General features: G+C 42.0%; 1 protein-coding gene across 4 annotated transcripts in view; it reads right to left on the minus strand.

The window, feature by feature from the left end:
- The window catches only part of MBTPS2 (membrane bound transcription factor peptidase, site 2), a 48,516-nt gene that overhangs the window by 19,554 nt on the left and 12,655 nt on the right, over nucleotides 1–16,307 (minus strand). For all 4 annotated transcript variants that reach the window (XR_010596143.1, XM_065579566.1, XM_005281531.4 and 1 more), the window contains exons 5-7: nucleotides 8,940–9,067; nucleotides 3,366–3,484; nucleotides 1,243–1,423 (exon numbers count right to left, since the gene is read on the minus strand). Coding sequence is in view for 3 of the 4 variants with exons in the window: in XM_065579566.1 (XP_065435638.1) it covers nucleotides 1,243–1,423; nucleotides 3,366–3,484; nucleotides 8,940–9,067 (428 nt within the window). In the remaining variant the exon portion in view is untranslated. The remainder of the gene's footprint in view (nucleotides 1–1,242; nucleotides 1,424–3,365; nucleotides 3,485–8,939; nucleotides 9,068–16,307) is intronic.

Consider the following 16,307-nt stretch of genomic DNA (forward strand, 5'->3'; position numbering starts at 1 on the left):
TGGCAGGAGTATCCACACACTGCTCCTGCCTACAAGCACCGCCGCCGCAGCTTCCATTGGCTGGGAATGGGGAACTATGGCCAATGGAACTGCAGGGGCGGTGCCTGCAGAGAGGGGCAGTGCGCAGAGCCACGTGCTGCCCCGCAGGGCATGTTGGCCCCGTCCAGGAGCGGCGCGAGGCTGGGGCACTTAGCTTTGCTGCGCTGCCGACCGAGAGCTGCTTGAGGCCAACCCTCAGCCCTGAGCCCCCTCCAGGAGCCTGCATCCCAAACCCCCTCCTGCACTATGAACCCCCTACTGCACCCCGAGTCCCTGCCCCAGCGCTGAGCCCCCTTCCAGAGCCAGCACCCCATACTCCCTCCTGCACCCCAACACTCTGCCCCAGCCTGGAGCCCCCTCCTGCACCCAAACTCTCTCCCAGAGCTTGGACCCTGCACCCCCTCCTGCACCCCAAACTCCTGCTCCAGTCTCAGCCCGGAGCCCCCTCCCACACTCTGAACCCCTTGGCCCCAGCCCAGAGCCCACACCCCCTCCTGAACCCCAACACCCTACCCCAGCTTGGTGAAAGAGAGTGATCGTGGGGTAGAGTGAGGGGGGGGGAAGAACAGAGTGAGTGGGGCGGGGCGGAGTGGATCCTGGGTTGCACATAAATTCAAAAAGTGATCTTGTGCGTAAAACGGTTGGAGACCACTGCTCTAGATGGAACACCCAGAATAAAGAAATAGAAATAATTCCCAATTCACAAAGATTTTGTAAAAAAAAAAAAAAAAAATTTAAAACAGCCCTTATCATAGTGGGATGATCTGCAATAGCAATCATAATACAGAGCACTGTTACCTTATACCCTACACACCTTCACAGCATTCATGTTTTCCTACCAAATCAGTCAAAGCAATAAGCCAACCTAGGAATTCACTACTGCAGAAGGTCCCCGAGATGAACACTGTAGCTGGATTATTACTGGCAACAACTGTATATGCAATCTTACAAAGAGGTAATCAAAGCTCATTTGTCATTCCACAAACTAAAATGACCAGAAGATAAGATAAATTAATTCTTCTTCCACCTCCTCAAAAAGGAATTGCATATTGGTCAATGCCAAAGACAGGATACCAGACTTGATGAACCAAAAGTCTGACCCATTAACAAATCCTAAATCAAACTTAATCTTTAAGAGATGATGAAATTATAATAGACAGTACTTATAAGGTGCATTTATAAGGAGTATACAAATAATCATACCCCTGGCTGGGAAGCTTAACTGCTGTAGGGTTGCTGCATTTATGCAGTACCCAATTTGTGTCTTCCGCGAGATCTCTCCTAGGCAGGAATTCCAGTCTTCCACACCACGAACTGAGCAGTCTTGCAGATTAGTTACAAGGTCCCCTACAAAAAGACCTCTGGGTCCATTGGCTGGAGAATCCTGCGAAGGAAAAAGGAAGTCAGACACACTACCATTCTTAATAATGCTGGGATTAGTTTATAGTTCTTCTGAATGTCCAACAGACACTTAAGCAAATAAACTATTTTTTGAAGAAAGAGAAAACCTCAGAATTTATTAGACCTGATTATTTTAATCTTAGGCAGGGCATTAGAAAAACAAACTCCTCCACAAAGAGCCTCTCATTTCATATACAAGTAAACCTCAATTATCCAAATCTCTCAAGGGACATCTGAAATCCTCAAGCAATTAGTTTCATTCAAATGAATGTTTTGTTTGTTTTTTAAAAAACTCATTTTAGATTCAAGAAACAGAAGCTGACGCCTCAGAGTTTCGGACAAGCAGGGCTCACCTATACTTCTGGGGGAGTGAAGCCATAATGTTGGAGAACACCAGGGAATCCTCCCTTTCTCTTCCCACATAGGTCCTCAGTTATGTCAGCTCCTTTTTTATCCCAGAAAGGTAAAAGTGACAGGCATCAAGTCTATCAATCATGCTCTGAGTAGCTGATTATTCAAGAGATATGAAGTACTCCCTTTCCAGAAGCTCAGCAAGCTGCCTCCATTGTGCTCCCAGGTCCTACTGATCCAGAGAGCGAAGGATCAACCTCACAGTCTTAACTCTGATCTCTCACGTTACACTGACACTGGGTCACTGAACCAGTGTGGCCGTTATTCTCTCTCATTAGCTGGGACTGACTTCAGTTTAATTTAACAAAACTAAGGCTGCAAGTTCATTATAGATTTTTACTATCATTGAAAATCAGGGCATTGTCATCTAAAGAGTGTGTGTTTCTCAAAGAACAGAGTATACTGGATCCTGTGGAGTACTGCAGGATTTTTTAAAAATGTTTTTCAGTTCACCTAGTGGCAGCCTATACTACACAAAAGCCCCAATCCTGCCACTGGATCCATACAAATGGATCCTGGAATCATCACAAAATTTAACTGAAGTTCACTCTAGTGTATGTGTTTGCAGGATTGGGGCCCAAGCTTGGACTACATACGGGAGCAAGGGAGAGGAACAAACTCAACTGCCTGTTCTACTTCAAGTGTAAATAAATCCAGTCAAGGTCACGTGAGAATGCACAAAATTCTCCATCATTTTTTAAAAACTATACTTTTTTCTAGCATGTTAACCACCATAATCAGACTGTATTATATGCAAGATTGTCCTGTGACAGTGAAATATAATATAAAATTATCTGTCTACACAGAAAATTAAACAAATGGAAAAACTTCATTAACTAAGTGTTAAGGCTGTATAATCCAAAAGTCTACTAATCTAACACCAGAAAGAAAGGAAATATTCAGTTAAGGTAAATAGATAAAAATACATCTTTATTCATTAAATAAAATAAGTTTAAGATTAAAATAAAACAAATGAAAAACAGGCAAATCAACCTGTAAAATTCACCACTACAATTTTTAATTAATTGACGTATAATACTTCTTATTCATGTGTACTTTGTGTTGTTTTAAGTAAAAACACTAATAATTTGAAATGTTAATAAAATACACATAGTAAATTATATTAACTTGGTAGTTAAAGAATAGTCTTTATAGACCATTTCTTTTTGTTGTTTGAGTTATCAGAAGGAGGGTAGGAGTTCCAAAAGTGCCAAAGGGACTTATGCTTCTAAATCCAGTTGACAGTCACTGGGATTTGTGTTTCTAACTCACTTTGGATACCCTATTCAAAATGTTTCATGGTCCAATACTGAAATTTTTTATAAATGCTAGTTCTGTGATTTAATGAAGTATGTTTGTCTATATAATTTCTCTATGCAACCTTAACTGAAGCAACATTCTTTTCAAATGCTGGAAGAAGGATTTTTACACTGTTCATGCAGTGATCAAATTTTAGCCAATGAAATGTTTCAGGTCACTTAGCATATAATAAATCATTCAAGACCTGTTCATACCTCTGTGACCTCAGTGACAAGTGCCCCAACACCTGTGTAGTAAAATGGGAAAAGAATTGCTGGCAGCAGGAACAGAACTATGAGACTCGCAACACCAAGAACAAAATTATGCCAGACACCTACAAAGAGAATAAAAAATATTAACCTTTTAAGGAAACACTGGCACACGTTAACTAACAAAAAAGTGTTTCTGAACTGTAAAATATCAGTGTCTTTCCAACTAACTTTCCTGAAATGACTGCAAGTAGCTATGAACACGAGTAGCCTACTGATTTATGGATAAAGGCCCCGATCCTACAAAGACTTGAGCACATGAATTACTTCACAAACATGAGTAGCCCCCTTGATGTCAATGAGACTATTCACATTCATAAAGTTATTCAAGTGCTTAAGTCTTTATAGTATTAGAGCCAAAGCAAGTACTCTTTTGGTTGTGCAGCTTTAGAGTTTCTTTAAAAAAAAAAAAAAAAACCATTGTAAGCATTATGCTGATATCTGCCACATAGAATTCACATCGCCACATAATTCAAATGGAAGAGAGAGGAACTGGGGTGGTTTAATTTTTATTAAACTGATAATCAACTACTATACAATCACTTTTCTTTATGCAGCGGTACCATATATTCAGTGGGGGAGAATATAAGTCCAAAAAGGGAAGCAGGGAAGACACTGATACACTAAGTCCTTAATAAAACACTTATAAAATGTTGAGTGGAAAAATCTGGGCCCGAAGCTGTCCCAGGAAACTAGCTTGTGCAATCAGCACTTCCTAGTCTATCACTTTTCTTACTAAGGCAAACATAAGCTTCACAGGAGGCTGAGTGAACGTAGGAAGCCAAAAACAGGGTTACTTTCAACACCTAGCACAGAAATTTTCCAGTTCTACTTGTTTGCTTGGACAAGTATCCTGTGTGGCCAATTCATAGCAACTTTCCAGTGATGGAGTTTCCTTACAGTATGTTATCTTGTTGAGAAGGATATGATCCAATTCCACATTTACAGTACTGTAATGATTTATTGCCTAAGAGAAAGATTAATCTCAAAATCTTTTAAACTCATTCCCCCCCACTGTATATAATGGAGCAATCATAAAATGCAATGGAATCTCATGATAATCCCTTGGGATACTCACTGTGAGTCATCATTATGAGTCTTATACAATTTGATTTCTCCTTCAGGATTCTGAGGCCACAGAAAGGGAACATGAACCAAAGTTCTATCTGTGCAATGCTCTAGTTAAGGGTTTGTCGTCATTTCCATTAATAGCTCTTTTTTAAAGGGATTTCTTTCCACGTGGGTTTTAAATCACATCTGGCTGAAACTAAAATTGGCACCTAAACTATAAGCCTGAACATTAATTCTCCTCATCCTAAAATAAAATAATCAAAACAACAGTATAAATCAAATCGGCAACAGCCATTTTATTTTAGCTTTCATGCCATTTAAAAAAAAAAAAAAAAAAACACACAACAGTTTTAGAACAGCTTGTAATACAGACAACTTGTGTTCGAGTTTCTTTTCATTTTTCAGCTCTCTCTAATTTTATACATTTCCACTGACATCAATGCAGTCTATGGAAGAACCCTATATAAATCAGACTACTAAACGATGGATTATTAGATACCATCAAAAAAGCAAGAAGTTTAAGAGGCTGATCCTCCTATGCCTTGCACCTTGCAAAGCAAGAGTAAAAAGCTACCATTTTGATTTGGCAGCCTGTTACAAGGCAGTGGAGAAGCTAATCCTCAAAGTTTATGATGAAAGATTTGTGTAAATACTAAAGAAATAAAAGGAGAAAGTTAGGAAAGAAGAGAGGGAGGAAAAACTAAACAGGATAAAAAAAAAGAACCACTGATGTACAGTTCATTATGTGGGAATGGGCCAGAGAAATCTAGAGGAAGGAGTGATCTTATCCATTCCAGACACTGCAAGGCAAAAAAGGTCTGAAAGGGAGAGGCTGGGAGGTCAACTTAGTTTTGTCAAAATATTTACATTCCTTAAAGGTAAATCTCAGGCAGCACCCTTGATGATGTCTTTGATATGTTTAAAAAAAGACAAAGACTTCAGAAAGCAACAACAAAAAACAAAACCAACCTGAGCACTCAAACAATTTCTTAAAATCTACTTAATTCTCATTAAAAAGTACATACATTCCAGTGACGTTTCAAAGATGCTACAAGATATGTATCCGCCTCTGAGAAAATATTTTTTTACTTGGGGAAATAAATGGATAACATGGAATTCCTTTGCTTTTATCTAAATCTCAACCTTTATTTTAACACTCATTCAATATTATTGAATTTATGATGCCATCTGTTGCACAACAAATATACTTTTTATCTCAAAAGTTTGAAAGGCCTACAAAAGAAACTTTCAATGTATATTCCCTACTTCTTCAGCAATCATAATAAAATCTGATTTCTGTTATTTAAACTTAGATTTTAGGTCTTCAAAAATTGGAGTAAGCTCATTCAGTTCCTCAAATAAACAATGCCAAACAATGAAGCTTTTAAGTAAAATTTAATGCACAACATGCTTAATCCTCATTAAATACTCCAATCATCTTTTAAAATGCACTATTAGCTGTATCAAAATGCACTTATTTGATACAATTAACTGATAACTGTTTACTCAAGTATGGCCATGGCAATCTGCCTCTACTGTTACCCGTCATCACTACATACATTTCATTTTCCTGTTTCAAGTTTGGCAAGAGTTGTTCTTTAGGGTTACCATACGTCCGGATTTTCCCGGGCATGTCCGGCTTTCTGGTCCTCAAATCCCCGTCCGGGAGGAATTTCCAAAAGGCATGGTAAGGGGATCGCCTCCTCCCCGGGGTTCAACTTTCCCGGCTCCCGCCGCTCTCCCCAGCACAGCAGCAGCTGGAGCCTGGAAGGAGGCGGCTGCGAGCTGGGATGCCGCTGGCCGGCGCCGCTCGGCCAGGCCGGAGCCGCTTGGCCGGGGCCGGTGGGGCCGGGGGTGCTCGGCCGGATTCGGAGTCTGAGCCGAGCCGGAGCCGCTGGGGCCGGGACTGCTCGGCCAGCGCCGCTCGGCCAGGGCTGGGCCGGAGCTGTTCGACCGGGCCGGTGGGGCCAGAACGGCTCGGCCGCTGGCTGGAACCGGGGCCCGAGCCAAGCTGGGCCGGAGCGACCAGGGCTGGCGCCGCTTGACCGGCGCCGCTCGGCCAGGGCCGGGGCCGGGCCAGAGCTGCTCGGCCGGGGCTGGTGGGGCCGGGGGTGCTTGACCAGTGGCTGGAACCGGGGCCCGAGCCGAGCCGGAGCGACCGGGGCTGGGGGTGCTCGGCCGCCGGCCAGCGCCGCTCGGCCAGGGCCGGGGATGCTCGGCCGCTGGCCGGCGGCCGGAACCGGGGCCCGAGCCGGAGCGACCGGGGCTGAGGGTGCTCAGCCGCTGGCCGGAACCAGGGCCCAAGCCGAGCCGGAGCGACAGGGGCTGGGGGTGCTCGGCCGGTGCCCTAGAGCCCGAGCCGGGCTGGAGCCGCTGGGGCCAGAGCCTCTTGGCTGGCCGCCGGAGGGAGCCGCTCGGCCGCGGGGGCCAGACTGGGCCGCCTCTCCGCGTGCCCCTCCCCCCCAACCCCAGCCCCAGCTTACCTGCTGCCTGCCTGTTTCAGACTTCCCACAAACATTTGATTCACGGGAAGCAGGGGAGAGGGAGGAGCAGGGGGTGGAGCGTTCAGAGAAGGGGGCAGAGACTTTGGGGAAGGGCGCAGTTGGGGCAGGGCCGGGGGCGGGGAAGGGGCGGAGTTGGGCCAGGGCCTGGGCCCCTCGGAGTGTCCTCTTTTTCAGGGGCTCCAATATGGTAACCCTATGTTCTTGGCATTTATTAGTCAACAAAAAACAGAATTCATTTTTAATCATAGCTTACAAATGTTATTTGCTCCCATTCAGAATGCAATGGTGGGGAGCAGTTGCAATGAAGCACACTAGCTTCCTCTTTTTCAATTCTGTCTAGGCTAGCTGGGTTTGACCTGGACTGTGTTTGATTTTTAAAGAAATGGTCAGCTTAAAAGAAAAAAAAAAAAAAAAGGTCATATCTACACTGAAAGTTTTTGGTTTATTGATATGTTTGGGATATAGAATTATTTGATTTGCTTTGGTGTGCTCTTCTTAAAAGCTCTTTTGCAACAAATTACAGCTACAGTACTCAGTGAAACAACAGATTTCCAGAGTCTTTATAAAGCAGCAGTACACTAGGCAGACCAACATACCACTTTCAAGAGTAGTAATAGAACCCCTGTTGTCTCCAAATTCCTACAGCATTGGTGGAGGAGCTCCACTGTGTGGTAGCTGCAGGTCTCTCTGATCCAAGAAGCACCAGACAGGTGATAGAGTTTATAACTCCAGGATCATTTTGAACTACAAGCTGAATAAAGAATTTTGTGTTTCGTTTTGTGTGTGTTTCAGCCTCCTTTCCTTCCCGAGGGCAACCTTAAAATCACAGAATAGATCAGCAGTTCTCAACCGTACTGTACTGGCTATTCATTATGCAGCTAGTGTGCTTCAAGGCTTTACTATTAGTATTTAGAAATATACAAAATAAAGACTATAGGCCATGTCCACTTAAAAGATGCTTTCTATTGCTCTAGATCAATGCACTGAAGTTGAAGTTAGAAAGTTTGGTGCTGCTGACCATTCCAAAGCATACAGTATCATTTTTTAAAAGGGAATTTAAGAGACACCTGCAAGAGTGCTTCCATTTAATTCAGTAGGAGTACTTGTGGAATTAAGTATTATTCAATGTGGATAAGGGTGCCAGAAATAGTGGGTCACACAGTATGTATTTTGTAGTTTATTTCATGTAAACACCCATTTTTTACCTGATTTTATTCCATTCTCCCCTCCCATACCTCTCCTCCCCCTGAAAGAAAGCCAGTAAGATTTCTCAGGTTGGGGAGAATCACAGCCCCTTTGCTGGAACTTACCAGGTCTTGTTGCCTTTATTGTAAGCTATGCTGTACTTATTTATATATTTATAAAGACAGTAGGAACGGATACCCTAACTTTTATTATTTATAATTATTCATTTTTAAAATGACCTCCCAGGAAACTCAAGATGTACTTCCAAAATGTTTCCTACAGATATTCCGCCACACCTTTTATTCCCAAATTGAATCTAGCATACAACAACTTTCTTTTTTTTAAGCTTGTTCCACTTCCTGGAGACTAAAGTCTTGTTTTAAAAAAAAAAAAAAAAAACACCCCAAAACCCAAACTAGATCAGTATGGGCAGTGGTACTATAAATTTTCTCCCCAGCACCCAACAATGTATCTCAGTCTCAAAACAGAGGGACCGCCTTTAGGGGGAAGAGAAGATTTTAGTCTGCTTGCCCATTCATTTCCTGGACTCTCCATCAAGATTGCCAAATAGGGTGCCACGTGATATCAATTTTAGAGATGTTATTCTGTATAAGGACATTTACCAACCAGTAACTAGACTAAAACCATCAAGAATTGAAAAAAAACATGAAAGGTGTTTTCAGTGTTAACCAATACTAACACATGCAAAACAACAACTTGTTGGACAGATTAATATTTAACATAACACAGACTCTGTTACCTGCACAAAATATTCTCAACTGCTGAACTGGAGATATAAGTTGCAAGTGGGTGGTAAAAAGATCGACAAATGCTCCAGGATATACAATAAAGATAAAAATCCCAAATCCATTAAACCGTACTTGTTCTCTAAAGAAAAAAGAAAAATGTTACTGCAAACCAAAAACCAATGACTCTATAATATAAAATAACGATTCTTACATTTTAGAGCACAATAGAATCTTAGAGTATCTGTATGAAATTCAGTTTAGCACAAAATACTAGCTTAAAAGCTAATTAAGCTAAACTTTGTTTCTCGTGTAAGTACCCAATTCTAAACAGAAGGAAAGGATAACCAAAATTTGTAAACGAAAGACGGAAAATAAATGATTATTTTAAAAACCATCTTTTAAAAAGATGTTTATGTTTTAATTTTTTGGGGGGGAGGGGGTTAAGTAAAAAATAATTACAGTTAGGAGTCAATTATGAAATGGACCAGAACTGATCTTGCTCAAGAACGACTTAGAAATAACAACAGAAATGCTTTTCTCGCAACACCTGTATTTTCCTGAATTTATCACTCTTTTCCCTAAATGCACTTAAAAGCAATTTGCAAGCTAAAAGAAGGGCAGTGCCACTTGAAAAGAGAAAAATAAGTTTCAAATATTCACATAACACAGAGAAGAAAAAAAAAAAGAGGATGAATGAAGTTAAAGGGCATTAGTAACTGACAGGATGCGTGGGGTTTATATCCACATCAGAGTTTCGAATTAGTATTTTTTAAAATGGGAGTTATATTTCTGGAAAGATTAGATAAAGTTTATGTGAACCTTAGGATTTTCACAGGGTTTGATACAGGCTTTATAGCTCCTGTCTGTTCCGATGTGAATATTATGGACCAGTTCTGTATCCACGCTGTCATGCTATACATGGCTTAACATTTTATTTATTTATTTACTCATATTTCAAATGTTTCTTATCATATGACTGAGGTACATGTACAATAAAAGCTGGTACAAAGCTTATTGAATGAATCAATAAACAATGATAAATCCTTCCAAAGCAGTTAACCCATCACATCTATCTATAAAACAGGATGATCAACAATGACCCCAATGCTCACATACACTCCCTCCACTTCTACTCATAAGCTCGGGGAAGTGGGAAAGAAAGTGGGAGGAAATAGGCTTCGCAACATGTCCTGATGGCCAACAGATTCATGTATCAAACCCTGGGCAATAAAGAGTTCCAGAACCAAAGGTCCCACACTGAAATCATCTTGCCACCAGCTACTTCCAGTTTACAGCAAGTGACAGTTAATTAAAGCACTGATCTCAACTGCTGCAGTACCACATGAGGACAGATGCCATATTTGCAAAGACACTAGGACTCAAACCATTCAGGACTTCATCAGTCAAAACCATCATCATCTTGAAATGGTCCTGGAAATGAATTGGAGGTCTCAGAGCACAGGTGTGATGGGCTCCCATGCAGCACTACTTTGACAAACTGCTCCCAGCACATCTCTTCAATAAAATCTAAATGCAGGGAAGCATCTGTATGTGACATTACAGTACAAGACTTGAACTAGAAGAGAAAAGTTGAGACAAGGAGAAGGAAGGGGTGAAAGTGGGAGGAAAGAGAAAGCCTCACTTCTTCCAAAGATGCATCTTAAAATCCAATCCAAACTCAAATGCTCAGAACCTTTGCCACAGAACATGAGTGAAAATAAAGTGCAACAGTATAACAAATAGTTAAGTAATTATGTGATATAATCTGGCTAAAAATATCTCTACTGCCAGAATCTCTGCAGCTGCACATACCTACTGGCTAGCCGCATGCACAGTCACAGTAAAGGTGAGGGAAAGGAAGAATATGTCTTGGCCCTTCTTGTGATGGGACCCTCTGATTAAGATGGAAGTCCACACTACCTTACTCAGAAATGTAAGATGAGGTTGCAAATAGACTTTGTCTTTATATAAAGCTTGTATGGGAGGGATGGGGAGCCAGCAACTAAAGCACGTAGTTCTGCTATGCTCCTACCTAAGGTAATAATCTCCAAGAATGCTACTTTCATGGAGAGATGTAAAAAGGAACACACAGCCATAGGCTCCAAAGGTGGATCCATTAGAGTCAACAAAACTAGATTTAGATCCCATGGATACATGGGGTCCGTCATAGTTGGAAAGAGTTTGTCCAGTCCTTTCAAAAATCACAGTCATTGGGTTGGAAAAAAACAGACCTTCCTCCTATAGGAAGATAAAACGTGTAAACAACTGCCAAGTGAACTCTCATGGAACTGATAGAGAGCCCTTTTCCCTTTAGGTGGAGTAAATATTCCAGAATAAGCTATAGGGACGACCACATGGGAGGAATACCTCCCTGTTGGAACCATATGGAAAAACATTTCCATTTCATCAAGTAAGTGTATCTGGCATCAAGAGATTGTTCTGAACCTCTAAGGAACTAACCACAGAAAGCATCTGACAGTTCCCAAGTTGTGACCTGCTCTAGAACAAGAAAGGTGACAATTCCTGTTCGATCAAGTAGCAAAGAGATCTATCTCTAGCATTCTCCACATGTGAAAAATGGATCCTGCTATGTCCATTGTGAGGGACCATTCATGACTCTTGCTGAACGTTCTGCTGAGATGATCCATCAGATAGCTGTGAACATCTGGTAGATCCAAAGCTTTGAGTGCAATAGCACTGTTGATACAAAACCCCCTAAGATCTATAGCCTCCTAGCAAAGGCTATTTGAACTGCCACCTTTCCCCCTGTACTAACAGAACACAGCAGCAGTGTTGTCCATGAGAGCCTGTACAGTGCATTCCTCGAAGTGCGGAAGGAATTCCTGACATACCAGGTGAATCCTTTGTAGTTCTCAAACATTTATGTGGAGAGTGATATCTTGATCTGACCAAAGTATTCGAATCGGAGGTCCCCACATGAGCTCCCCACTTCCCAGGGAGGAGGAATCCATGACCAGTCTTGGAAGATAGGGCTGGAGGAAAAAGAACCCCTTTGCATATACTGGCAGGGTCCATCCAATCCAGGGATGACAAGACATTTGCAGGCACATGAGTCAGCATGCCCAGCAAAAGGTGGGATGGACAGTAGATGAACTTCAATCTCTCCTGCACGCCCTGGAGATGAAATTGGGCATGTTGAGTCACAAACATGCAAACTGCCATGTGTTCTAGAAGTGTCAGACAATTCCTTACTCTTGTACAAGGATGGGCCTTAAAGTGTTTGCACAGTTCAATGCTGCCCAAAATCTGGCCAGAGGCAAGTATGCTCTCACTGAATTGGAGTCAAGAACTATTCCTATAAAAATCTATCCTTGTACAAGAAACAGCATTGACTTATCCTTGTTCATCAACAGGTCCAAGGAACGAAAGAAGGACTGGATCTTATCAATGCTGACCTCCACCTGACATTTGGATCAACCCCAAATCAGCTAGTCATCCAGACAAGGGAATACGTGAACACCTGTCTTTCTGAGGTATACTGCTACATACACTTTGTAAAGACTCAAGAAGCTGAAGAGAGACCAAATTGGAGAACTGTGAACTGATAATGTACATTCACCATGACAAAACTTAAAAACCGCCTGTGGCTCTGCTGAACAGCCAGAAAGTAAGTGTCCTTCACGTTGAGGACAGTGTACCAATCGCCTGGATCTAGGGACAGGATAATAATAGAGGGTAGGATAACCATGTGAAACATATTTAGGTTTCGCAGATCCAGACCAGAACTATCGGGAATAGAATCCCCTTCCCAATGGTGAGGAAGATTATATTCTATAGTACCCAATTATAAAAGAGGCTGGGACTTTTTGAACGAGAGCAGTCCTGTGAGATGAAAAGGGACAGGGAAGATGGATGTAGAGGAGGGAGAGAGATAAACTTCAGAGGTAAACTTCAGTTTCACAGTGTTTCACATCCAGTGACTGGTTGTAATATGGGTCTGAGCACCTAGGAGGTGGATAATTTGTTGCCAAAGGGAGGGATGGGAGAGATTAGATCTTCACACAGTGGTACGCTGATCTCAACTAAGAAGTTAAGTAGACTGTTCAGATGTTGTAGATTGCCTCGATTAAGTTGAAGCACAAGGAGGAGTTGATGATCTCCAACTCTGGGATCTCCATCTCTTCAATTGTTCAGGTTGCCTTAGAGGGTACAATGGATACTTTTGGAAAGTCTGAGGATGAAACTACTTCCCCTTAGGGACTGGAGTGTAAGTCCCCAGATACCTAAAAGTTGCCCTAGAATCTTTTAGGAAATACAGTGCTTTGTCTGTCCTCCATGAAAACAAATTAGGATCCTCAAACTGGAGATCCTTGATTGTCCAGTGGACCAATGCTGGAATCCCAGATGATTGCAACCTAGTGGAGTGTTGCTTCGTGCCATGACACTAGCCAGAGTCTGCACCATACAAGGCTGCTGGAAGCAAGGTTCTCGCTACTAAATGACCTTCATTAATCATGGCTTGATGATATTCTTGCTTAAGTCATCTGGCAATCTGTCAATGAATCTAGCCATATTGTCTCAAACGGAAAAAACATATCTGGCTAAGAGAGCCGGGTAGTTTGCAATTCGAAACTGTAACCCTGAGGTCATATAAATTCTTCGAAGAAAAAGAAAGGTTTTTTTAATCTTTATCCTTAGGTGTGGATTTCGAGTATCCTTGACATGATTTCTCATTGACTGCAGTCATCACCAAAGAACCTTCGGTTCAGTGTGTGACTAGAAAAATTCTTGATCCTGGGATGACATTTGGTATCTCCTCTCTGTTCTCTTAGCAGTGGGTGGAAGAGATGCTGGGGTTTTCCACAACATTTTTAGGGAACTAGCCACTCTTTTTAATAATTCTTGATATGTCTTATAATCATCCTGAATCAGGGACAATGATTAAGACACTGTTGCCTCAACGGGAGGGGATGAAGATGTATTCAGAGGGCTGTCAGGATGTTTGCAAGGAGGCTATATCAACTGGGTCTGGGTCTGGTTTTAAAACCTGTGGTACTTGATCGGTACTGAGAATAGTAATGGAAATGTGTCACTGCCTTGAGGGTGACTTAGATGGGCGAGGTACCAGAGAAGCCCGTGAAGCATGCCTCAGGGGTTCTAGAACACCCATTGATAAAGCGTCAGGCCCCAGTTGTAAGTACTCCATCCCTACCCCTAGACTTGCTCCTGAAGACACGTTGGTGTCAGGATTGTTGTCCCTGATTCAGGATGATTAGAAGACATATAGCAAGGAGCACCCATTCACATACTTCCGACGTCTCTTACAATACAATAAGCCCCTTAATAAGACTGGGACTTTTCAACTTGAAAAAGGAGACGACTAATGGGGGACATAATACAGGTCTATAAAATCATGACAGGTGTGGTGGAAGTAAATAAGGAAGTGTTATTTACTCCTTCTAATAACACAAGAGCTAGGGGGCACCAAATGAAATTAATAGGCAGCAGGTTTAAAACAAACAAGAGAAAGTATTTCCTCACACAAAGCACAGTCAACCTGTGGAACTCTTTGCCAGAGGGTGTTGTGAAGGCCAAGACTATAACAGGGTTCAAAAAAGAACTGGATAAGTTCATGGAGGATATGTCCATCAATGGCTATTAGCCAGGACGGGCAGGGATGCAAAACCAAGCTCTGAAGTGTCCCTAGCCTGTTTGCCAGAAGCTGGGAATGGACAACGGGAGATGGATTACTTGATGATTACCTGTTCTGTTCATTCCCTCTGAATCACCTGGCATTGGCCACTCTCAGAAGACAGGATACTGGGCTAGATAGACCACTGGTCTGACCAGTATGGCCGGTCATATGTTCTTAAAAGAATGGTGGGGCTTTCTAGTTCAGTACATAAAGGAAGGAATGCCACATGTTCCCATTTACAAGGAACAGTCCTGATTATGACACTGCTATCCCACATCTTGCATTAATTGGACAAAAATGTCTTTGGGGTTGATTTAATAAAGTGATATGTTGTGACACAAGCACCACTGTGTTGTATTACAACAAATTTATGCTGAAGGGGAAAGCCTAAAAGGTATCAACTGAAAAGAGTGGTTTTCTTTTGATATCTCCCTTTCAAATATTGACCAAACCATTGCCATTCTTAGTTTGTGAATTGTGATCTCAGCAGCTCTCAAGGAAATATGGGTACAGGCATAAGACCTACAGACAACAACAACAGATAGCCAAAGAAACAGATTCTAATAAAAGAACTTGATTAATGCATGTAGAAATTAAAGACTAAACGTACTGGAAGAAAGCACAGAACATCACTTTTCTCCATCATTCAGCACACCAACAGGAGAGGATTCTTATCTAGAGAACATGAGGCAGGAGGCTCTGCTACTATACCTGCTAGTGGTTCACAGGTGTGAGGTTAGACCCCTGCACATAAGCTAGGCATAGCCACACAATGGCCCCTTTTGGAACTCCCATACCGAAGTGAAACCCACAGCATATTCCCCCATGGCCATCCTGAATTATTCTGTGCTGAGCCAACAGGATGGTTTCTGTACCTAACTCAAGGCTGGCATCTCTCTATTCTTTCCTGTACAGTTCAAAAAAATAAAGGCTCAAGGAATGTAAAGATCCTTAATTTTGAAGTTTTGTCAGTCACAATTATTGTCTAAAAGAAACAGTTCTCTACATAACATTGGGCTAAAGACAACACAAAATAGTATCTTTTGAGTAACATACTACAGAACCAGTTAGCTTTTCAATCCATCCTCATCATCATATCCACTCATTATACTCCACACCCGAACATAGCCACTCTATGAACTTCATACCCTCATATCTCAATGCCTGTACTTTGACCCAACCTTTTACCCCCAATTGGGGATATTGAAGATTATGTATTCCTTATGCCACCTGATCTTAAACAAACTTTGCACCCTCGATAATCAGTATGTTATTCCCTGATAACCAGAAACTTCTATGCTCAAACTCTGTTCACTTTTTTTTCCCTTTTAACATCATCTTAATAAGATTTTTAATATTTATACGGACCACATCACAGGACACTGTCAAAACCACATTGAGTACTCGAGACCGCTGAGCAGGGAAACAACCCACTTCCTTCCCTGACGAGCCAAGGGACCCACCCCCAGCCACGTACTCATTGGCTACACCAATATTGACTTGGTGTGCCTGAGCCCACTTATCCACTGACACTTTAAAAACCCTTGCACCCCAATCTGGGTCTATACATATGTGATATGTATGTATCTCTTCACCCTTGCAACCGATGCCTGTAATCCCTCATAACTCAAGCCTGACCCCAGATGCACAGTACCTTCCCTCTTAACTTGTGTATATTTAATTTTAAACATTCACTTTAATAAAATTTAGACATAAACTGGCA

Source organism: Chrysemys picta, chromosome 1 (assembly GCF_011386835.1).
Source record: "Chrysemys picta bellii isolate R12L10 chromosome 1, ASM1138683v2, whole genome shotgun sequence".
Lineage (NCBI taxonomy): Eukaryota > Metazoa > Chordata > Testudines > Emydidae > Chrysemys > Chrysemys picta.